The 24,939-nt window shown below is 42.1% G+C and overlaps 1 protein-coding gene across 2 annotated transcripts in view; it reads right to left on the minus strand.

The window, feature by feature from the left end:
* Positions 1 to 532: 532 nt before the first annotated feature.
* SAMD12 (sterile alpha motif domain containing 12) overlaps positions 533 to 24,939 on the minus strand; it is a 174,249-nt gene continuing 149,842 nt past the window's right edge. For both annotated transcript variants that reach the window (XM_051609799.1, XM_051609797.1), the window contains one exon: positions 533 to 9,736. In XM_051609799.1, coding sequence (XP_051465759.1) covers positions 9,714 to 9,736 — 23 coding nt within the window. In that variant the 3' untranslated portion in view covers positions 533 to 9,713. The remainder of the gene's footprint in view (positions 9,737 to 24,939) is intronic.

A 24,939-nucleotide genomic window follows, 5' to 3' on the forward strand; every position in this document is an offset into this window, starting at 1 on the left:
ATGAGGGGTGGGATGGCAGTGAAATGCCAAGCTGCGTAAAACAATCTTGTGCTTGTTCCTTTTGTTGGTTGGTCCCCTTAGAAGATGCTTCACTGCTTACGAGGGCATCCCCCAAGGCTTGAGGAAAGAAGGGCAGTGGCAGCAGAAGAGTTCCTGATGGTGTGCAGTGTCTGCTTGCAGTCACACTGCACTAAATCCTGGGTAAATCAAGCCAAGTCAGTCTGGATTTACACCCCAGACAGAGCTCTTTGCTCCCTTCACACCTCCTGTTACACCTATGAACACGTTGAATTCCTGTGGCACCTGTATGGCTGTAGAGCAAACCATGGCACAGACCTGGAATTCCACAGCTGGGGAGGGAGACATAACGGTGGGAGAAAAACTTTGCCTGCCTTCAGGTGCTGGAAACCCCCCGAGTGAGACCAATCAGAGTGTCAAGTGATGACTGGTAAAAACCTTCATTTGTTTTTATTTTTTTCTCCCGTTCATGAAGTGGATTAACCCCTGACCTTGTTTAAATAAAACAAAATACTTTTACTGAATAATAAAAATTCCATGTTTTAATACATCGCCATGCACAAATGAAGTCAAACAATGCAGAGTACAAAATTGTCAAATATACAAAATGATAAAGCAGATACCCAAAGCTTCCAGAGATCATGCCCAAAAAATTGATATTGATTTTGATTTCATCACTTAAAAGATTTCCTCCCTCCCACCTGGGTTTTATTTTTTGTTGATTTTTGAAAACAGAAGAAATTGAAGAGGAAATATAAAAACTGTAGGGTGGAATTAACAGTGGTGGCCACTTTGTTTACTAAAAATTAGACTGCATTATAATTTGTTTGGGGAAAAAAGCACTGCTGCACAGATGATCACCTTGGCTGCCTGGGGAAATGCAGTGTACATCAAACAAAAAGGCACACTTCTGTCTTATGTCACCTCATTTGGCTCCTTCTTAAAAAAGTTCAGCCACAGATGCACTGGGAATAACAGTGCCTTGCTTTTTGACCATTAGAGTGCAGGCATCTTCCTAGATTTTCAACCAAGTTAACATTAAAAGGAGATCACTGACTTACGGTATTTCCTTAGGAAGTGTAAAGCAGAATTGACTCCAAAGGCAGCTGGACCAGACACAACTTGCCAGCTTCAGGAGGCTATTTTAGCCACACAGCCTTTCTGCATCCAGTTCTCCTAAAAGAGGCCACCAGACCTCCCAGGATCATGATCCCAGCCTCCCTCTTGCTCCCTGCAGCTTGTGTTCACCATCAGCTGCCCCTGCCAACACGCCTGCACAGCCTGGCATCTGATTATCAACATGGGCCACCAATTTGGGGGCAAACTTTGGAGACAACTCAGGCACAGCTGTCATTCCAGTTACCTGTTCTCCCCAAAGTCAGGTTCCATCAACTTTAAATTTAGCTCCCCAAAACAGAGGAGCCCAAACTGAGAGGCCCCTTAGCAGGTTTACGCTGTGCAGAGCCAGCCAGGCGTGGTGTCCGGCTCTTCCCCACTTGAGGAAAAGAAACCATAGTTGTGAGGCAGGTGCATGTAGCTACAGTCCATAAGAGGAACTGAAAGCAAAGCCCAGCACATCCCAAAGCATGTCCCTGCCACCTTCAGATTTGCAGTAACTGTGACAAATGTAAAAATGTGCCTCTTCCTCTTGCCAAGCAGCCCAGCAGTGTAGTGCAAAGCAAGCGAGTCTTCTCCTCATAGCAGCCTCTCTGGGGAAACACTGCCCATTCCCGTGGCCAGAGTCCTGCCCCTGCAGCTTGGCTGTATCCTAGGGAAAGCCCAGTAGGCAGCAGAAACCCAGCTGATGCCCTGAAACGTTGTGTCTGATTCTGCAAGGTAGTGTGTCTCCAGCGCTCGGCACAGCACAGGACAGTGGGGCTGCACTAGTGGGTTATCCCAGCACAGCCCTGTTCCTCCTCTCTGTCAGTGACTGGGGAGAAGGCTGAGCTCTGGGTCTCATAGATGTTTTGCATAGGCTGGAACCTCATGTCCCTCTGTGCTTTCTCTACTGCCACTTAATCTCTTCTAACTTTCTCAGAAGAAAAGCAGAAAAAAAGCCTCATGTGTACAAGGGAGGCAGATGAAGGGGTAAGAACATACAATAATTTCTCCAGCCTAGTCTTTAGGCCAGGGCCTGGCTCAGTAGGAAAACCTCTGTCTAGATGTAAAACTGTGTTCTCAACAAACAAAACTAACCAACAAAACAAGTCCCCTAAGCATCCAATGGGACAGATTGTGTTGTTTTTTGTTTGTTTTTTTTTTCCCCTCTGCACAGCTTCTTATTGCTTATATGCAGTTTTGCTGCAATATTGATCTCCCTGCTTTAAAAAACCCTTGTGTGTTGCTATTTAATTTGGCGACTTATGATATTAAATAGATGAACTCAAGGCAAGTGCTTAATAGAAGAAACATGGTTAGAGATGTAACAGCAGCTACACTGGACATTCTTTTTTTTTTCTGAAAAAGTATTTAGGTATATTTGGAATCAAAATAAGAAAGAAGCTTTTCATCTCATTCTCAGACTAAGCCTGCTGTGTTATAATAATGCTGGCAATCCTACTTTTATGGCAGAAGCAGATATTATACAGTCATCTGCAAGATCAGCTTCTTCTCTGTCCAGCCTGACCCCAGACATGCCTGTTGGGCACTGCTGTCCTCTGGAGCTACAAGGTGCCTCAGCTGTGTGAGGACACTTGTAAGCCATCATGCACCAAAGCCAGTGACTCTGCAGAATTAATTTGACAGGCAGCCAGCCTGTACCAATGTTCTTTAAACAATAAATCTAGACCTAACTAATTTTCTTAGGATTTCACACTGGATTAGAGCAAGAATCCCCAAATATCTTTATCTTCTTAGCCATGGCCATAGCCAGCTCCCTTCTTGTTCCAGCTTCCTGATGTCGATTCAATACCAATTTGCAGCAAGTGCTGCTTTTATGGTTTCTGCCTGAACTGTTTACTCTTTCAACCTGCACCTCCCAGCTCGTGCTGTCCCACTTCCCCCGATGGAGCTGGCAGAAGGTGGCTCTGCCAGTTGGCACTTGCCCTGCACCCACTGACAGCAGCTTTGTGAAACCTGAGCTAGATGCCCAGAGCTCCTTTGCTTGCTCCTAAGGTTCAACACTCAAACCAGCCAACAGGGCCCAAAACCCCAGTGCCTGGAGCAGCCCTCATTTCTCTGGGTAGACCCACTAAAGTCATTTCACTTCTAGGGCTTCATGAACCAGCTCCACTGGGGCTCGTCAGAGCGGCAGAACAGTTTGTTGTCTCCAAAGCAAGAAACTGGTGCTCATGTTCAGCTGCACAGATACAATGTAATTCTCCACCAGCACCACAGCTTCTCTGCCCCTTGTTAAAGGCAAGAAAATCTGTTTCTTGCCAGCCAGATGCTACCTTCTTAATTAAGAGGCAAGCCCACAGCTGTTATTCCTTGCTCAGACTACACTTCCACTTGGCCCCAACATTTTAGTGCACCATTTTGTCTCAGGCTGTTATTAATGCAAGGCAACAGACCTTCTCTATGTGTTCACGGGTTTGCATTGTCCCTTCTTGTCTGGTTTTCTTCCTTTAATCATGTGCAGAAGGACCCACACATGTAAGCAAACCTTCCAATGCTCAGAACAAACGCTGGCAAGCACAGCTCTGTTCATGTAAGATGTTTAAATTAATAACATTTTCTGTGAACAAAATGGATACAGGTTGCCCTGCCTTCCTGTAATATCGGAAACTTTACGATATTTTTAATTTAGAAGTCTACATCTGATGATCTAGTCTTGCATAACACACACCTAATAACCTCATTCAGTAACTGAACTGCTGCATTGAGCCTGGATTTCAGTTTGAGGTAGAGCTTATTGACTTAGAAAAATACTCTGCATACATCTAAAGACTTTATGTGACGGAGAACATGCCAGGTAACGAAGTAAGTTGTCTCTGTGGGTAATTATCCTCCCTGTTGAGCATTTGCACTTAATTTCCAGCCTGAAATCAGTATCCAACCAGTAGAGCACATAATTCCCTTTTCTTCTAAATAAAAGAGCTACCTGCCTTCAGACAGCAATTCACTGCCCAGGTAAAAAATCGTACTTGCAGACGGAGAAGGAGTCACCTCTTCAGATTGCCTCTGATAAATTAATAGCTTGAGCTTCATTAGTCTGACACCATAATAAGACCTGTTTTCCTGCCCTTGAATGACACTGGGAGCTATTGAAAATAATCTTTCCAAGTTGTCGATACCGCTTTTGAAAGATGGGCAGTAACCCAACAAACTGGAACAGCATCACTGCTGCCAGGTCCCACATCCCAGCTGGCAAGAGCATCTCTGGGGCTGATGTTGAATGGATTATTTATCTCACTTTACAGCCACTATATTATTCCAGACATACTCTACGTCGGACTTGCTGCCATTTCTCCTGCATTTCTGACCTTGCTGTCCTCCAGGTTTCTCTCTCCCACTGACCTGCTCCATAACATTATTCACCATGTGAATTATTCACCTGTTTTTGTTGCCACTGGCTGTTGCCAACAATAATTTTCTCTTTCCCTGGAATTAATACTGAAAACAGACCATACCTTGGGCGGAACTCGTTAGAAATACTCTCACTGATGCTAATTTCATATTTACAGCTATTTTTTGTGATCTAGCCTGTAATCAGTTTTAATCCACTTAATATGGGCAACATTGATTTTGTGTTATTTTGTGCTTTATCACAATCAAATGATCTATAGGAGGCTAAGTATAGTATGCCAGCAGTTTCTTTTATCAACAAGCCTTTAATATCACAACAAATGATAGTGAGTTTATTTGGCATGATACATTTCCATTAAAAAAAAAACAAAAAAAAAACCTGGAGGGTTTTATAAATTTTTAACTGCTGTCATGATTGTGCTGTATCAACCTTTCCATGATTTTACCTAAGACTGATAGGAAACTAATGACTCTTTTGTTTTCTGGATCAAATCACTCATTCTCTTGAATTATTGGGGTTTTGGTGTCAGTTGAAGCTTGCTTTATGTTTTCCAGTTCTGAGGAGTCCTAGGCAAGTTTTCCATCACTTCCAGATTCAGTTAATGGTTTTACCAATTTAAAAATGATGCTGAATACTACCCGTAATTACTAATGAAGTGGGAGGAATTACATTTTAGTGTGCAATCTGACTCCTTTCTTCTACTGCCTTCAAATACCAAAGAAGAGTATTTGTTGTTTTTTGCATGTACCGTGAGTAATCACTGTGCTGTGCCTGCCTAACATCAGATTTTGCTTTGCTATGATGGTATTTATTAAGATATATGTAAAGCCTTTGGTCTAACGAGCCCTAACCTACTGGCCACTGACTTCCCATTTTTTTAGCTTCCCTCATCCAACACCTACTTTTCTTACCTGCTGATTTATCCTCATAAGCTTGCCTAATCACCCATACCTTATGTTGGTCAGGCTTTTTTGCATTGCGGGTAATTCTCCTGGATTTTACTATAGGAAGTTGCAGATAATGCTGGTAGTACTTTCCCCCTCTGCCCATCAATTTTAATCATACCAGAGGACCTTTTCTTTTAAATTAAAATCTTATTGACCACAGTCTATATATACCAGGGTCAACTGCAGTACAGTTCTGCAGTGGGGCTGTTCAAGGAGACTCTGATGGCAGAGATGTTAATTGTTAAAAGGGAACTGATGTGAAAGATGCAGGATTTTACTTTGCTTGCCTGAGACAATTTTGAATATTGAGATCTTGTGGCTTTCTGGAGGATGGAGGGAGGTTAGTTTTAGTGATAACAAAAAAGCACCCCAGGCCTGGCTCCATGGCTGGCTAATGCAAACACTTCTCAGGTGATTTTGATGGAGTAGTGCCAGTGTAGGTCTGCCAGGGGTCTCCTGAAAATTCAGGGCAAAACAAACACAGCGTTTTGTAATTTTTAATGGCTTGATTTCCTCAGCAATGCTGCAGCTGCTGTCGAGTGACAACACTTCCCCTCAGGAACAGAGAGGGAGGGATGAGCCCACCAGTAGAGCATCGCCACGCAGCTGGGTGGGCAAAACCAAAGAGCTCATGGAGCTTTTCCAAGCTCCCCTTCTGGAAGGCTGCATTTCCCTTAACAGAATAAATGGCGGCTTGTCAGGCACAGAAAGCCATGCAGGTGAAAAAACCCAACAAAATAGTGCAAAGGATGCTTTCAGCTGCAGTGTGTTTTCTGGGACAAGCAATTCCTTCAGGTTTCTAGTGCAGGACTTCTCACGGTTTGAAGCACTTGAGATGGCTGAGTCTCTTTTGGCATTTCTTCATCTTGCCTGATGCTGCAACCTTTCTCCACACAAAGAACCAGGCGAGCGCGGCAGCAGGGAGAGGCACAGAAGGAAGATCTGCACAAGGAGAAGCCAGAACACTGGCTTGTTTCAGAGATAATAACTAGTCATCAATGTAACGGTTGCACTGGCCTTTGTGAATTTATCTGTCTTCACAGGGCTGATAATTGCTGTTTTATGAAAACAGTGTTAAGCCTCCTACACTTTTGCACTGAACTAATGGCTCTGAGCATATTTAAATTCACTTCCTTTGCCGGAATAACTTATTTGCTCCCTTTCATGTTGACTTGGTCTTTGGCACTCTCAACATAAATGATTTATTGACTAGAGATAAAGGATTCTTTCCCCTGAACTGTTCCTGCGACCCAGGCAAAAGCGGATGTGTCTGCTATTAATAAGGTGTTCGGCATAAAAAATGCAACAGACTTGATTGTCTGCACTCAACAGCCTTTCCGAGAACACAGTACCTGCCCCCATTCATAATAACAAAAATCTCTCCCACATGTTTATTTATATTAAAAAGTTTTCAGAAGAATATGCTGGGATCCAGATAGCTGTTCGGTAGATGTAGAACAATTTCATAAATATCCCTGAGGAAGCATGGCCCACTTTGGGAGAATAACAGTGATTAAAAATCCAAACACGATGAATAGTTCAGTAAGAGCCAAAAAGCACAGTTATTTCCTTATGGCTCCTGCAGACAGTTACAGACATAAGAAGTGTCACGGGTTTGGGGGAACAATGTTTGGAGTTATCCACATGCACAGGCTGGCTGTAGGATGGAGACCTACAACCAGCTACAAAGGAGATTTGTCCGACAGGCACCTACAGCAGACTTCTCACCAAGTCTGGCTACACGAGGGTCTGGACTTGATTTTCACATTTCTCAGGGCCTATAACACTGTTTTTCCAGGTCACTGTAGCTAAAATCCAGGGAAGCTTTTAAAACAAACTGTTTTAACAGGAGAAGTGCACACATCTAAATTCATGCCCATATACTGGAAGATGTTCAAAACTAACATTGATACAAAAAATGCTTCTAGTGGCTCCCTGCCTAACCCAACTTCTTCTCATACACCCTTTTAAGATAACACTCTCTGATCAACTCTTCTTTTACCATTCAAATTATTCCAGAGTTTTTCACTGGGTAGTGAGATAATTCCTTCTGCAGAAGTATAGCATTCTACTTCTTTTTAAAATACCTTAAGGTGGTTTTTTTTTTAATTGCTGTACCAGCATGAAATTGATGTTGGTTGCCAGGGTGCATTTTTAAAACCTGTAGCAGAAAGAGCTGTAAAGTTTGCTCAAGCTTACAGTGGACCTGTGCCACGCACACGGCTGGGTCTCTTGGTACCAGATTCCAACCTGTAACCCTCTGAAAAGCTCTAAAAAGTGAAAATGTTGCCATTGGCAAAGATCCTTATGTCTTTGTGAGAATTTTTACACCAATTAATTTCATATTAGGGACGAGGATTTTCAGAAAGAGAATGTAGACTCTTACTTTGTAATTCTTGGGAGCTCCATCTGAAAACCCATGTAAATACCCAAATCATTAGAAATCTTCTGAACATCTTAGTCGTCAATAAAAAAGAATTTGCTTTTGGATTTAATACCATAGAAGCATCCAACATGCTGAATCTGGGAAGGGTGCAGAGCTGAAACCTAAGCCCACACTCATCTGAAAAAAACCTCTAAGCCCTAGTGACACATACTTGTTGGTTGTATGGGCACCCTCAGTGGCAGACCTTCCATTCTCTAGCAGTGAACTTTACACTAGCTTTTAAGAATGATAACACAGGAGCTTCCTCAAAATAGGTCCCTTCGCCTTGATGGAGCTGCACTTTCTATCCATGGCTGTATCTCCACACCATTATGGCATCTCACCTACAGTTTGGCATATACTCTAAAGGCAACTCTATAGCACCTGTGTATCAGACTGGAGAGAGTGATGGTTTTCAAACACACAAAAAACTACCTTTGATATTAAAGGAAGAAGGAACAAATAGGCAAGTCCCCTCAGTATGTTGATGGCATCAGTTCATTATAAAGAGTGTGTCAAGAAGGTCCTAATGTGAGGGACAGACACTAATTCCACTGAGTCCCCATGGAAGCAGCAGTACCACAGCCAGCTGTGATACAGCCACAGATGAAGCCAGCCATTAGGAGACTGAACAAAAAACAACGTTTAGATCGAATGCAACAGTCTTGAGCCTGCTACAGTATATTGAAAGGCTTATTGAAACCATTTACTTATTCCCAGTTCCTACCAAAATACTGCTTTGGATAGAAAGTGGAAAAAGTTAATGAAAAAGTCTGCCCTCTCCACAGGGAGTGTCTCGCTCCTTAGAAGTGTAGTCTTACACTTTACCTTCTTCAGAGAGTTTGGTTTGGAATATGATTCCCCAGCCCTACCCAAAACATAAATGGTGGCCAGCATAAAGAACCTGAATTCTTCCAGTTTATTCTAGTTTTATCGCAGACCAAACCCAGGGTCACACACATCTCTAAAAAAGGTCCTCTCCCTTGCCTCTCCCTCACAAAGCAAGAAAACACACGGGCACAGTAGAAACGAGAACCTTTTGTCATTTGGCGGATAAGAGGGAGAGCAGACACAGTGTCCTTCAGCTCATTCAACCTACCCTGTTCTTGGCTACCTCTGTGACAGCTGTTCTTGAAGTCTTGATAAAAGAAGTCACACCTCTGCCACGTGCAAACCTATCTACACAATCTACTGTGAATCAGTGAAAGTATGGTAGTAGTGGACTTCAGTTTGGATGCAGTTTCAGCACAAATACTGAAACATATCCACAGTATTTTTAAAAAAGACAATTTTATATATATGGGCTGTGCTAGTTCTGTGCAGAAAGCACACATGAAGTGCTGATATTGTTTAACAGAATACCATTAGACTGCAAAACTAACATATACAAGACGTTTACATTCCTATCAGGGTGTAATATTGTGAACATATCCACTGAGATTGGAGAATTGCTGTAAGTTTTTCCTAAAACATCATGCCATCTGCATACATAATAAAAGAATCCAGTAGTTGCCATGCTAAAACAGGACTTCTAGTGAAGGGCATAGACAGTCCCCTAAAGGGAACTCAAAAGTTATGCACAGTGATGAGAACTGGAAGTAATTTTCCAGCTAAAGGTCTGTCAATGACCATTTTTCAACAAATTAGCACTGGATATTATGCACCACATTTTTACTCCACAGCAAACCAGGTCTTCCCAGAGTGCACCATCTTGAGTGGGCTGATTTTACTTCAAGTTTGTCTTCAATCCTCCATGGTCACCTTCTGGCAGTGCTATTTATTATGGGTTTTTTTATGAAGGAAAGTTCACTTTCATATCAAGTGGCAGGACAGCAGCTTTAGAGGCTGGATATATTTATGGAAAGCTCTCTGCTGGGGCTGTAAGAAACAAAACAGAAGAACAAAATCAGGCAGTGAGTATAGAACAGAGCAAAGGCAATACTATGTATTTCAACTAAAAAAAGGTCAGGTTTGAGCTGCATAAATGTACATCTGCTGTAAAGACAAACTACTTATAGAATACATATTGTGTTCCTGGTATTTTTTAAATCAGCTTTACTCATCTACCAAAAAACTCAGTGTATAATCAATTCCTTAGACAAATATAAAGCACAGACCAGGAAACATTTGTATGATTTAACAAATCCTACTTCAATTTTTGCCTCTTCCTCTAGTCTGAGGCCCCAGAGCAGGCTCTTTGGTTTGGTTGGGCTTGCATTAACTACTGAAGGGCTTGGTAGCCAAATGCTGGAAAGGCTTTGCCAAATGCCAAAATAGGGGCGTGGTGATATCAAGCAGGTTTGAAGATACAGGGGAAATCTTGAGGGGGAAGGTTTTAAACTTGGAGAGAGGAAAACTGGTACCTCACCTCCAAAGTGTTTGATTCCAGGTGAACTAGAGGATAACTCCCATATGTGTAGTGTCAAACAGATTCAGCCTGTCTCACAAAGGAGAAACAGGACTTTTTTTGAGGTTAAATAGCTCATATGCTGCAAAGAAGAAAAAATGTGAAAACCTCTTCCAAGCAATGGAAAATATCCTGCCTAGCCAGAGAGTCACAGGATGAAAACAAAATGAGTGAACTGGCGAATTACATCAGGTCAGACCTCATGTGCTGAAATTCCCTAACCATCCACATTGTCTTAGCCATTGGCTTGACAATGCTTAAGTCTGAAATAAGCCAGCTGGCCCTTCAGGCAGAAACCCATGAATGAGAAGAAATGGGACTGATCCCAACCTGAGCTCCATCCACACCACAAAGGGAGCACAACAGCTTTGAGTCATGTGGGACATCTAGCAGAGCCAAGCTGGATACAGCTGGCAACGCTGTCCCTGGGAATCGTAGTAATTCTGTTAAACTCTGCATTTAGAGCAAGTAAACTGAAGATTTAGAGGTGATCTAGTCTGTCTCTTCTCTTCTCGCTATGTTGTTTGAGGACAGGGCTTTAGAAGCACTTACTCTTCCTCATTAACCAAATAATTGTTGGTGCTCAGCTGGAGATTCCTCTAAGGACCCTGGTTTGCTAACAGTAGGTACCCAGCACTCTCTGAAATGAAGGTTTTTGAAAAGATATCACAAATGAGCAGTTGTCTTTGAAAACCTTGCCTCAGCCTGTAAGCTCTTGGAATGAAGACTGCCCTTCGCAGGGGGTTCGCGCGCTTTCCAACACACCAGCGCACAGATCTAATCTCACCTGACATTTTCAAGAAGCTGCTGTAGAAAGACAACAATCATTTCAAAGCCAGAGATGTATTTTATTTTTTTGAGCAGCTGTACTGTGTGATTTTTTTTCCTAACTGGAAAAGGGACATATTTTTCATTCACTTTAAAAACATGTTAATTCAGCTCAACCTAGCAGTATCATCTCTTTGTCATGTTTTCATAGCTGAGGGCTTCTGATAAAGAAAACAAGCACCTGTTACCTTTGCTAGGTTTCTTCTCCTGGGACTAACTTTATACTCTAAGGTCAGGACATTTAAAATACGGGATTACTAAGAAAAATGCCTATGTCCAGCACACATTCACCACCACCAACTTCATTCAGTTACATTTACTAGTTTTCTTCCCATCAGAAAGGCCACAGGTATCTCACTTCATGCTACTCATGTCACTTGCAACATTATAATATTCTGTACATGATTGCAGACTTGCTACTTACTGATTAGAGCTATTACTAGCTTTGAAGAATTTGGTACACTGACAAAAGGGAACAGCTGGCAGCCCATTTGTACATTTACCCCTTTCTTGTGCACTGAATAACTATCACTGAGGTGTCAGAGCATGAGGTGTCCCTGTGAGGTTCATGGAAGCTAATGTAAAAACAAAATATCTATTTGGGGAGCGGCTGATCCTGGCCAGCCCCCATGGCAGAAGGAGGATTACCAGGAGCTGGGAAATGCTGCCATGGGGCAGCAGTGGCAGTGACAGGAATCATTTGCCCCAGGTGAAATGAGACTGAAGTTGCACCAGTTTCGTTTCACTCTTTCAAAAAACCATCCATTTACTGTTCTGGATGGAGACCAGCAGCAGTTCTTAACCTCTAGGTAAATGCAGCTATTGCTGCACATCCTTATTGCCTAACAGGTCACTGATAAGCAGAGTCAACAGTGCCAGAGATCCAAGGTTACCCCAAACATTTGCAGGCTGGAGCCAGCAGGGAGGAGGTGGCAAAGCAAGGCTGGCCAGCCTGCCCCCTCCACCTCCCAGCCCACCTCCTCTCCTCAGAGCAGCCCTGGCTGACACAGGCAGCAAGTGAAGCCTTGGGGCTGCACAGAGCCAGCAAGCTGCCTCACTGCAAGTGCCACAGTCCAGCAGCCTGTGTTCAGCAGTGACACATTAATCAATGGACTGAATGCAACACTCAGCAGCAAAGAGAGAAAACAGACATGTGGGTCATTTTTTATAAGACTGCCAATTTTGCTTAGATTCCCACCCAGACATGTCTTGGTCTGGCTTGCTTGCTTTTCCCCTCATTACTAGGACCTGGTAGCTGCTACAGTCTTGAAGGTTATTTAATATTGCTTTTCAAATGCAGTGTCAATATGGTAGAAAAATACCATGGGGGAAAGGAAGGAAGTTTCTTCTTGCTTTTGATTTCTCAATTTGCTTGCCAAGCAGGAAACCAAGATTTTAGTTTTGGAGTAGCCTGACAGAAGAGGTGGATCTGTGAGCACATCTAAAGCACCAAACACAGTGATCCTAATCCCAAATATTAAATATTCATTAAAGAGGCCATGCAAAGAAATTATAAAAGCTGAAAATACATGGAATTAAAAACAAATGTTCCTTTCCCTTCATTCCTCCTTTTTTTTTTTAGGATACAGTTAGGACATATTTGTCATGAAGGATGAAACCCAACCATGAAACAAGATGATTTTGTTCAAACGACCAGGGACATCGATGTATCATCACAAGACTCCAGAAGCAGAGTCTTTAAAGCAAACAGCAGCTGTCACATGAATTGCTATTTCTGCAAACATGAGTTCAGGATTTCTTTTTTTCAAGATGCTTCTTCCGGACAACTTGCTCCCATAACCAGGTACTCCTAATCCTCTTGGATGTAGTTTTAATACCTGTTGATGCCCTTGCCATAATACTGGTGAAGAATACTGATAATATGCTACTGAATAAATATTCCCAAATGAGATGCATGGAAGACAATTACTTTACACACAATAAACTCCTTGGTGTTATTCCTGTACTGGTACTGGTATGCTGCTGACTCCGAGGGGTCCCAGGCCCACACAAGGGCTTTGAGGCAGGAGCTGGCATCCAGCCTGTGCACAGACTGCTGGGGCACAGCACTGCGTGTGACGCTGCCGAACGCAGTGGGGAAGCCCTCAGAAGCCACTGTGAGTACGTGGGTATGTGGGATCCTGGCTCACTCCCAGATTTGCTGTCTGGATCAATGGCAAATCTCATCTCAAGGAAGTCTTCAGGGTGGCTTTCAAAGGCAGTTTAGACAGGATGCTCAGTGCTTCAAGACAGATGACGAACATTCAACAAAGGTCGGGCGAGTCCTTTCCCCTGTATTCTGATTCAAGAGAAAACTCACTTTTTGCCTGTGATGCTGGGCCTGCATCAGGCAATTCTGAGATGAAACATTTCTGGGAGAGTGGATGTCATGGCAGATGCTCTCAGCAGGTAACCTTCTGAAAAGCCAATTAGTCAGAGGTTATCACAGCTGCTCTGTGGAACACAGTTGGTTCAGACAGAATGGGCTGAAAATGTAGTTGTCCAAAATGTGCTTCACTAAGCTATGCAATGCCCTCAAATAGTCAGATTAGCCAAGAGTCACGCACAACTCCAGCTTCCCTACCAAAGCAAATCTCTCAGCAACTTTACTCAGTTAAACAAAATGAGGATACATGTCAGCTCTGTGTGCAGATGATTTATGCAGGATTTTCAGTTCCTTGCCCCTTCCTTCAAAAATCAGAGCTCATGGTGGACAGGTCTCAAAAGGGCTTGAGCTCACACGCCTGCATTGTTCTGAAAAATATCTAAAAAAGCCTTTTAGCACCTTCTGAGCAGTGTTAATACGAAAATCTCAGAATAAAAATCTGTCCCAAGAAATTATGTCCTTTTTATGCCTGAGCCAAACCAGCATTTGAAAATTTCCTGAGCTTAAAGGTTTGGTTAAAAAACCAGGCAAAATCCTGGGAGAGACTCTTTCTTCTTTCAAAGTGGTTCATTCATCCCTACTCAAGATGCTTCACGCATCCCACTACCTACCTGCTGCTGCAAACATACGAAGAAAAACTGCTTTTGCATTCAACAGATCACTATGATTTCCTTGAACTAACAAGCAGTTAGAGTATTTTGAAAAAGTGCATACAACCACTTCCTTAGTGTTTATAGCTTCTTTCAAAAATTCTCTTGATCTACTGCACGCTTACCCATCTCTGTGAACAGTGAACTAGCTGTCCACCAGCATCCGACTCTGGAGACTCAAATTATAGCAAACAGAAAGATTTAAAGGAATGTGATGCTGAAGAGCCTGATAGTCTCAGCTGGTGCTGTCTGAAACTGAAAATGCCTAGGAGATTTCTGACTTTATGCCTTATCATGCATATCTCTCACTGCCTGCCTGTAATCAGTTCTTAATCTCTTGGGTCCTTGCGGGCTGCTCTGCAGGAAGTGAAAAATGTTGTCACAAACGGATAGTTTTCCACACTCTGTGGCTCTCAATAGCCATTTGCACTGTATCATGAGCCTTTGCATATCTATTGTTTTCGTCTCAAGAGACTGGGTTTTAATATGAAGCATCAGGAACTGTGCAAACTGAGTGATCTTAAAAAAGATGTGGCCTTAAGTGGCATCTTCAGCAGGCAAATAAGGTGCTCAACCACACAGTCCCTGAAGGCCTGCAATGGTTTGGTGGCTGCTCTGATCATCACCTGGAACTTGTCCTTGCATTTCTTCTGCAGCTGCTGCAGGACACTTTCATGCCTATCTTGTTCAGAAGCATACAAAAGCATTTGGGAATTAGTTCTGTCCATTATATCATGCTTCAGGATCTTCAGCGAAATATGCCTTAAGTTAAGGAGCATAATCAGATGAACCCAAAAACTTCACTAGAAAAATCAAAGTATTACAGCAAAAGGGTTTGGAAACTGGAGCTACAAGTCCCTCACTGCTTATGCAGAGCTTATGCAGGATTAATAGCTGGAACAAACTATCCACCTTTAGGGAGATATTTACTGTGAGGTTCCCTGAAATGGAAGTTTCTGTTCTGTGATTAACCAAGCGAAAAGAGAAATTATACTTACTAAAGCCACCTCAAAGTCTGCATATGTGCACACATACATTTACCACAAAACAAAACAAAAAACAGATCATGAAGCCTACAAAACTAGCCTCCTCTCCCTCTTTCATTAGTTGAACAAGCAACTTTATTTAGCTCTGTGGAGGAATGAATTCTTATATATCCTTTACCTGTATTACCACATTGTGTTATCAGTGTGTTTTCCCCAGGACTCTTGCACTTCTCTGAGCACCAAACAGAGCCCAGAGAAAGAGCATTTCGGTACCATTCTGTACCTGCTTTACCCTTGCAGCTCAGAACGTGCCCATCACATCATTTAATACACAACATTCAACTCTCATCTGAAAAAGAATTATTGCTATCCTCATGGACACAGCGTCCAACCATTTCACAAACAAAATGCCTCAAACAAGCTAGCTCACTGACAAGACATCACCTTATTTTACAGTTCCTAGTTAGGCACAGGGAGAGTCACAAGTCTGCACTGGTGCTGCCTTCCAGCTCCTGGCTCCAGCTCCAACAGCTTCACGCTGTCAGAGCTCTGCAGAGGAGCAGGGTTTGAGGAGGCTCTGGAATATGTAGGCTGGGTCTGGAAGCTGCAGCTCCATGAAGGGGAACAAGCAGGAGCCTAAAGATGCCAAGGAAAGTCTGGGTTTGACCATGTGGGCTCTTCAACATGCTTTTAGATAATGACTTCTCCTACTCTGCCCAAGTCTGATTGTATTGGGAAACTGATCCTTACTGATCACCCATCTGAAGGTGAAATCTGCTGGACCATCATAGCCTTCCACAGGCACTGGGTTGACTAGGAAAAAAACAGTCACCATTTCATCCTCATCAATCCAATTGTGACCAGACCAAGGAACTCCTCCTAGGCCTCCTCAAAAAGGTCTACAGAGACCGACACTGCTGCCCCTTGATCAAAGGCCCCTTGGTCTGATTCTCCCAGTTGCAGTACCAAGCTTGGGCAGAGTGCTGCTGTGAAGGAAGGTCCTGTGAGAAGCAGAGATCCTCTTCCACCCCACAACTGATGCTGTGAAAAGGCACGTGAGAGAGTCCACCACTCTACAAATCAAACTTAATGTTTCTGTCTGGGTGGCTGGAAAATGAACTAGAGAGATCAAAATGAGTTATCACCTTCAAAGAGTTCCCTGGGTGATTACTAAGACAGTACCTTAATGTACACACACCAGAGACCCTAGATACCAGTAATGCTGCCTCTGCAGAAGGGTTTGATAAATGAAGGATGGACTGATTGTATCGTAGAGGTTCTTAAGTCAGGCATGAAGTCCAAAGCCCAAAATTACACAGGCTGTATTGACCACAGAGCCAAGCAAAGAAGTAATTAATGAAAAAACAACAGGTACAAAACAAAGAGTATCTAGCCAGGGTTCAGAAAGCATGAGATGTTCAGCCATTCCACTTTTTGGGGAGTAACAATTAGCTCTGCACAGGAACCCTCTGACTGGTTGTGAAATCTGCTTTATCCTTATTTGCACCTTTCCTATGATTTAAGTTTGGAGGCTATCCAAAGCACCTGCATATTTTTCTGTCTCCTTTTGCATCACACACAACTAAGCTCCTTAAAATACAATTGCACAGAACTGTATATAAATGTTTTCAGATCACAGTGGCTGTTCAGTATGCTGTGGAGCTGATGCCATATTTGTTTGTTGCCATCCCGAGCAAAACCACAGAATCATTCTGTTTGGAAAAGACCTTTAAGATCATCAGGTCCAATCATTAACCTATTTCTACTGACTCTAGCACTAAAAACGTTGTGTAATGTTCCCCTTGGCCCAAACTAAGTTATATCAACCATGCCTGCAATATACTGCAGGTGGGCCCTGTGGGGCAGATTACAGGACCTTGCTGAAGTACCTCCCATCACCTTGGCTGCTTCCAAACCTAACCTCCCTCCCAAGGGAAGGCCATACCTAGGAAGAGGACACACTCCCCATTCTCACCCTCACTGCAGCCATCACCAGTGCTCGGGGCTGGGACGTGCTCTCCGACACTGCACTGGAGGTGCATGCAGTGTAAATCAAGGACAGGACCAATGTACTTTGTGGCAGAAAAAAATTCAATACCAGGTAGAAATTGACCTTTAAAAGTCAGGACAGAAGGGCACTGCCACACTTTAAACAGAGGGGTTTTGGGCTAAATGTCATATAGGGAAAGAGACTTTCATTCATCATTCAAATTCTTTGCTTGCAGAACATAGCAGCATGGACTGATGGATGCAAAATAGTGAAACGTGCAGCAGAGCTTAAGGTGCCTCAGTGGTTAAGGTGAAGGCCTTCTCTGCCGTATCATAGATCACTAGACTTCCCTTTTGCTGTTTAGTTAAATAAATACATAATTGTTCTGCACAGAGTGGAACTGTGACAAAAAAAAAGATACATAGTCTATCTCCTTCCCACCTGGAAGCTTTTCTTTAAGGTTAGAAATGTAAATAAATAAGCTTGCATGGACTTCTGAGAAGATTCAGTTGAAGTTCCACAGGTAGCTTGATTAAAACTAGTTGGGTATTTCCATGCATAATTGCAGACTGCAACCCCAAGTAAATGCAAATCACAGACAGAAGTGAGGTGGGAGAATGAAATTCTGTGTGTGCTGAGCTGGGAGGAGTAACTCCCTCTGCAGAGCACCAGCTCCCTTGGCTCTGAAGTTTGGAGGGTGGTTGCACAGACCAACTCATTTCACCCACCCTAGACAGGCAAGCTAGTTATCTGGGCTTCTTCAACAGGCAGTGGAGAAAGCCAGGACCCTTGAAAGAGGGACTCACCTACTTAGTTGTCATATTGGATACACGGTTCTTTGGCAGTTCCTCTCTTCATTGATTATCAAAAAAGCTGAATGATGAGCCCAGCGTAGGTATCCAGCAATTAAATGGCAAACAAGAGGTGACAGGAATAGCAACTTAATGCTTAATTTGATTGTTACAAATTCCAATTAGCATGTACAATGTAGGCACCACAATGTTCAGGATTAGCATGCTTAACGCTTACATTTCTAGTGAAATCAAGAATGATACAGATTCCAGTGAGGGATAAGAGCCCTAAATGCCGTAGAGGCCTTGGATATTGGAATTTTACAAGGAAATGACACACTTAAATAATCTTCTTAGAATTTCATACACACAACTGAGATAATGAGATGCTTCCTGCAAACAATCCATAAAGTACTAAAATTTTTAGAGGAATTATTTTCTCAGCACTATTGGTATCATTTTGCAGCTGGATAATTTACTGTGTCCATGCTGCCAAATTGTTTCGATTTGCCAGTGATTTGCTTTTCATTTCCACATGCAATATATGAACAAATAGACATCACAGTCAAAGAATTCACACGGGTAAGTCCAATTAGAGTAAACAAAAATAATGCTTTGTTTATTATTAAACACCTTTCATATTTTAGCGATGGTAGGCAATTAGGTTGGTAGGAATTTGCAACTGGCAGAGTTTAACCATTTCATCTCAGGCCAAACAGTTTACCACAATTCATGTGCAGACAAACTTCTGTGCTTAAAAAAAAGGGAAAATATCTAATGGGATGTGGTATTTCTCTTCCAGTGCCAGAAAAGCACAGATCTCAATTAAATTTTTGCTTCAAGGAAGGAAGTAAGGAAGGAAGAATTTCTGCCACTGGAGCATGAAACAGATTTTGGCTAAAAAGAAAATGGACAAGATTTTCAAAAAACCCCAAGTGATTTGCACACCAAAGTCTCATTAGAAGTCAACAAGACTTTGATTTCCAAGTTACTTGTGAACTTCCTAAGATGATTTCTACATGTCTTTTAATATTTACCCTAAACAAGCGCTGACACATCATTCAAAAGCAGATCTGAGGCTGCAACAAGTTCTGGTAACCCCTCAAGACATTTGTAAAGCCTCACCCACAAGAGATTTGAAACTTCTGGCATGTCCATATGTCTGAAATCTTCAGTCTGCATCACGCATTTGTCTATTTAGGATAATTAAGGGTTTGTCTCCATGAACACACTACTGCGAGGTAACCAGCATCTGGATTCACTGCAGAACAGATGCTCCACTGGAACTGCCCATGTGTGTGCCCGTACCCTGCAGTACTGGCACTGAAGGAGAGCATGAACACATGCTCACTGTTCACACTCACTCTTCCAGTTGGCTCACTGGGCCTTGCTCAGGTATTCATGTTGTTATATTTGTTTTACAATCCTACACACAATCACAAACTGCCCATGAATAAACACAGGCAGAATGTTTTGGCTAAGCCATTTTTTAGCCTGTTCAGTGCCACTTTCAACTTGTCCTTCAAGGATTTTGTATTTGTATCCACACCTAGGCTGCACCAGGCTGGGAGTATCATGAAGAAATGGATGCTGGGCACTGGCCAGCTAGGAGGATCCATGCCACGGAATTTTATCAAGATGAACCTCTGCATTCCTGGAGAGGGTCTATTTAAACACTGTACTGATAAAATGTCTAAATGGGAAAAAAACAAAGCCATGAAGTTGCAGAGGCTGCAAAACTAAACACAAAGGCAGTGTGAGATGATCCGGAACTGTCAACTCATTTGCCCCACTAATGAAGGGATTTTCCCTGGAAATGTCTCAGATTTCAGGATTCTGGAGTTTGATCCCAAAGGGTGTGGGAACTGAGAGGGCTGTAAACATGTTAAATATCAACTTCTTAATAACACTGTCATTCAGATTCTACTTTCAATTCAGAGATTACAATGAGAAATTATCTCACCTCACTAGGGTGTAACTACAACGTGCTGCTACATCTCAGACCTCCCCATTTTTTCCATTTTCTCTAGTTAGAGGCTCCTGTGAGATTATTTTATCTGTGGCCCTAATGAGGCATCCTGGAGACGTCTGAGTGATCACTGGAGCACAGCCCACCAACAAGAAATTTTGTCTTCAACTCCTTGGCCCAGATTCCAGACCAGAAATTCATTCTAATGTCTCAGGAAATTATGCCTTCTGATACAGTTGAAAGTATTTGTATCTGAAAGTATCTGATACAGCTGAAAGTACATCATTGCATATGGATGTTCTTCATTGCTATTACAGACCAGGCCACTCCAGTGAGCACTGCTAAATCCACTGCTATAAATCCATCAGTCGGAAGTTACGAAATCCATCCATTCTGGATTTTTATCTTGCAGATATTACAGTCTTTATGTAGAAAGAAGAAAACCAAACAAAACTCAAAACTTTTTTTAAACCCCTTTTTACTTCTCATTTACAGTCTCAAGAATTTAACCAGTAAATAACCTGTGATATCTCTGGTAAAAAGGTAAGGCTTCCAAATCTCATATATAAAAAGGTGATCCAATAGTTCTACCCTTTTCTCCTGGAAATCAAGTTTTTCTTTTTGTTCTAGCTTCTGGGATCAGGAATATCTTTATCTGTGCTAACTCCACGTGGCATTTTGGGAATACCTACTGCTTTTGAAATCTATACATTCAGTGTCCCTTCACGGTGCCAACAGGAGTTGTTCTGTTCACCACCAAGCCAGCTTTCTCTTTGTGCCTTCATTCAATGGAAGGAGATTCCCCTTCTGCCCATGAGCTGAAGACCATGGCTCTGCTTCCAGCATGCACACAATACTGGGAGCATGATTCCATGTGATGAATCATGGCACAGGGGAGACAGAGGTGGTCTCCCAATCTTTCCTCCAACCCAGCTGCACAGTACAATGGGCCTGTGAAATGAGTCTCTGACAAAAAATAGACCAAAGCTTTAAACCAATTCCTTTCCCAGGTCTGCATTAGAGCCCCACCACAGCTTGAGTGGAGCTGGCAGGGAGCAGGGAGGGACAACCACTGGCAGCGGCAGAGCCTTCCCAGTCAGCTCTGCAATGGAAGTATTCATAACATGGAATGATATCTTGTGTCTCCCCGAGTGCTGACTATGGCCTCCCAAAGAACACTGATGTTTAACTCGATTTTAGGAAGGTAATAAAGAATGAAGCCAGCAGCCTGCAAATGGGTAGACTGAGCTGTAGATGACAGGCACGGCTAATTCTGGTTTTAAATAACAATAGGGACAGCAGAGCCACTGGCAACAGCCAGAGCATTTCTTCAAATTATGCATTCTCTGACTTTTCTTTTGCTACTGGAGGGCCCAACTCTGCAAACTATTTTTAGTAGCATTACTTTGTCAGTGCCCAGCCATGAATCAGGGTCCCACTGTGCTATTCAAACACTTAACTAAAGGCTGGTTTCTGCCCAGACTTTAAACAAAAATCCCATAGGTTTAAATGGCAGAAAGAGCTACATCAGCAGTACTTTCTTTTCTTGTCTCTTATTACTTATTTTACTAAATATTATTTACTTCATTTGTGGAAATCAGAGTAAATAATGAAAAAAAAAAAATGTTTCCAAGCAAAAGACTGGAACAACTCTGCAGTACTGCTGGTGAAATAACAAACCATTTCAGTGAAAGAAACTATAAGCATTGAACAGCCCAAAATGGCTTCCACAGAGCCTCAGCAGTATTGTATGCAAATATGTAATTTAGCTGTTTTTATGTAACCTGGCTATTTTGTAATCACAGAAGCTTAGGCATTAGACAAATGGGACATAATGCCATTTGTGAAAAAACTACATGGGAAAAACACACTGCAATTATAGTCCTGATATTTAAATACTCAATAAACACTGCCAGCTAACAGCAAATTACTCAGTTTCATTAATGATACAGGTTGGGAGCTAAAGAAATGAAAGTCTATAGACATACATGATCTTTTCAGATCTTAACGAATGGTGATTATCTTGCTTTTATCGAGCACTGTTCATCCAAGTGTGCTTTACAAACCAACTGCACGATCCCATACTTATTTGCCCATGAACAAAGGAGTTCACTGTGTCTATCACTAGACAGCCATCATCTCTGGTGTGACATGAGGTGCTTGTGAGCCTGTACAACACTTTTAAAATGTTTCTTGCATAATAATGCAAAATATACACAGGATCTCTGTCTAGAATCTAGACAGGATATGCCCATCATAACTCTAGCTAAAATGCAATGAGAAACACATATATATATAAAAATAGATCACAAAATATATGCTCATGATATATAAAATAAGCACAAGTGATCATGACTAAATACCTACATTCTGCAGATCCAGCAACTCACCCATACCACCATGCTGAGCTACCGTTTGCAATGGCCTTTGAAGAAAATGAGCCCTATTTCTAGAGAGCAGGCTGCCTGCAGGAGTGGTGTCTAGGATATGAGCTTGTGATTGAGTGGCTAATACCTTTACACAGATCCAGTTCACCTGATCTAACATGAAAAACAGTCCTGAGACCATATTTTTGTCTTGTTTTTGAGATTCTGCTTCCAAAACCTTTCTAGCAGCCTCTAAGAGGTTTCTGGAGAGCATAAGACATAGCCACAACTTAGTTGGATTTCTCTAAACCTAAGTCTTTAAAATCTGTGGTAAGGATCTGGATCCATTCTGAAACCACAATGAGATGTCTAGCAAAGACCAGGACAAAAGTACCATGGAAAGTGACAGCAGCTAATTGTTGAAAATCTTGATTCCCCATCATACCACATTAGCTACTCATGTCATATAAACATTCAAACCAAAGTCTACTTACCATGCTTGGTATTTTTGGGCTGCTGCATCAGCAAAAGTCTTGCAAATGAAAATGTGGCCCAGATTCATCCAACTATTTTTAGACACTTACTGCTGTTACCTGCAGACTGGCTATACAGTCAGTGAAGAGACAGTCACCTGCCTCCTGTCCCCAGGCCCAAATCTCACCACTCTTGGGACATCTGTTGGCTACAGTGGGAGCACAGAGAAACCTGGGAGGTACCTGCAGGTAGACTGGACCTCAACATTTTGTTTACATACAGAAGAACAAGGTTTTTTATTCTATCAAGAATAGTTCAGTTGGAAGAGACCTACAATTATCATCTAGTTTGACTGCCTGACCTGCCCAACTGTTAATCTCAGTTAACTAGTGTGAAAAATGAGCAGTGAGCTGTGCTGCATCTATAGAGCTAAGGGGGAAAAAAAGCAACAAAACTATTTTAGTTATCCAAAGCTGCACGTATAGATTTGAATACACATGGGGAACAGATTTTTTGAGCAAGGTGGTGTCATTTTTATATACTGCTGAGTAATAACACACTCTAAAAATATTTTATAGGGTTTGATTGTGAGAGACAGAATTAGTTTGGAAACTTTGCCTTTTGAAGACCATGGCAACCACTAGGAAGGTGAAAAATAGCCTCCCTGGGTCATTTTATGGAGGTTTCTGATAGCAGCTTTGCTGGTGATCACTTCTCTGCATGGCAGGAGAATTACTTACTTGGCTGAGAACAGCCAAGACTCCGTGCTTAACATCAAGTTATGACAAATCACTGTTAATTCTAGTACTGGCTACAAGTTGCATTAAAATCTTTATCTGAGATTTTAAGGAGCAGACAAAAGAATTATAGGACTGGAATGGAAGTTGTCCCTTGTTGATCAGTTTCCCTGTTAATTCCACATAGTTGCCTTGATTCTTGGACTTCCTCTTCCCCAAATAAAAATCTGAAGGTCTGATACGAGCTATCTGCCAGCTATTAAATATCCTTCTGTGCACAACAAATTGCCTCAGTCTATTCTGACTGCCACTAATGGAGCTCTCATCACCAATAACAACATCCATTCCAAATGGACAGCAGATCCCAATCCTTTTAGTCCTTAGGACTTTGTATTGTTATGTCGGCACGCCATAGCTGCTGCTTAGAGTAAGAAAGGGCCAAAACTTCTGCACATGAATGTGTGTGTGCATATATAAATACTATGACTGAGGAATCAGCAACTTCTCCAGCACCTCTTAGGGACCCTGCTGCATCAGGGGCTAAGCAGTTGCTGGTTTCTAGTGTTGTCAGACACCCTTTCTACTTGTCACATCTTTGGAACAGTCTGAAACTTTCAGACTTTTAATAGTGAATGTGAAATCAAACTATTTAAACAACCAGTCTCTCAATACAGTAGAAATAGTACATTTCAGGGTAGTATATTTAGATTGGTGAAGATTCCATTTGTATCTTTAAAAGAAAGTCTTGTTTTTGAGGTTTATTCCCCAAAACAAAGGCCTTTTTCATGCTTACAGTTTGCCCCAATTTGAGTCACTGATGGCCAAGATGAAAGAGCCAGAGCCAGGACAAAACTCTTTCAGTGATTCTAAAGATGTCATCTGGAGCTATGGAGCTGTCTGTCTGTCTATCTGGATATAAGATTTTGTCTTGTATCTCTCTGTTGGCATTGATTGCTGCATACACACACATTGTGAGCAGCTCCAAACAAATATTTTCCACTATTATTTTTCATCCTTTGTGTGTAACGATGCATGCAGGCTTACCTCTAATGTCTGCATTTAAGTGTTTCTGTTTTGTCATTCCTAATTCTGAGTAAGACTTACAGGAAATTTCCTCTTTAACTTCAAAGTAAGACCAAAATGAACAAAGAGTGATACTTAAGCAGGGATGATTTAGTTAAAAACATTCTGTCGTCTCTGTAACTTGTCCATGCAAGCAAAATGCTTTAAAAAAATACTTTGGTTATTACTAGTGCACCTGAAGCCTATTGCCAATTTTTGTGGGTTTCTGCTGTGATTTTTCTCTTTAAATAATCCCAGCACAAAACATAAAAAACCCCATCATAGGCACCCACTGAACGGTAGGGAAATCCAATTCTGATTGCAGAGATCATAGAATCATTTAGGTTGGAAAAGACCTTTAAGATCATCAAATCCCACTATAAACCTAGTACTGCCAAGCCCACCACTAAACCATGTCCCTAAGCACTACATCTT

Source organism: Apus apus, chromosome 2 (assembly GCF_020740795.1).
Source record: "Apus apus isolate bApuApu2 chromosome 2, bApuApu2.pri.cur, whole genome shotgun sequence".
Taxonomy (NCBI): domain Eukaryota; kingdom Metazoa; phylum Chordata; class Aves; order Apodiformes; family Apodidae; genus Apus; species Apus apus.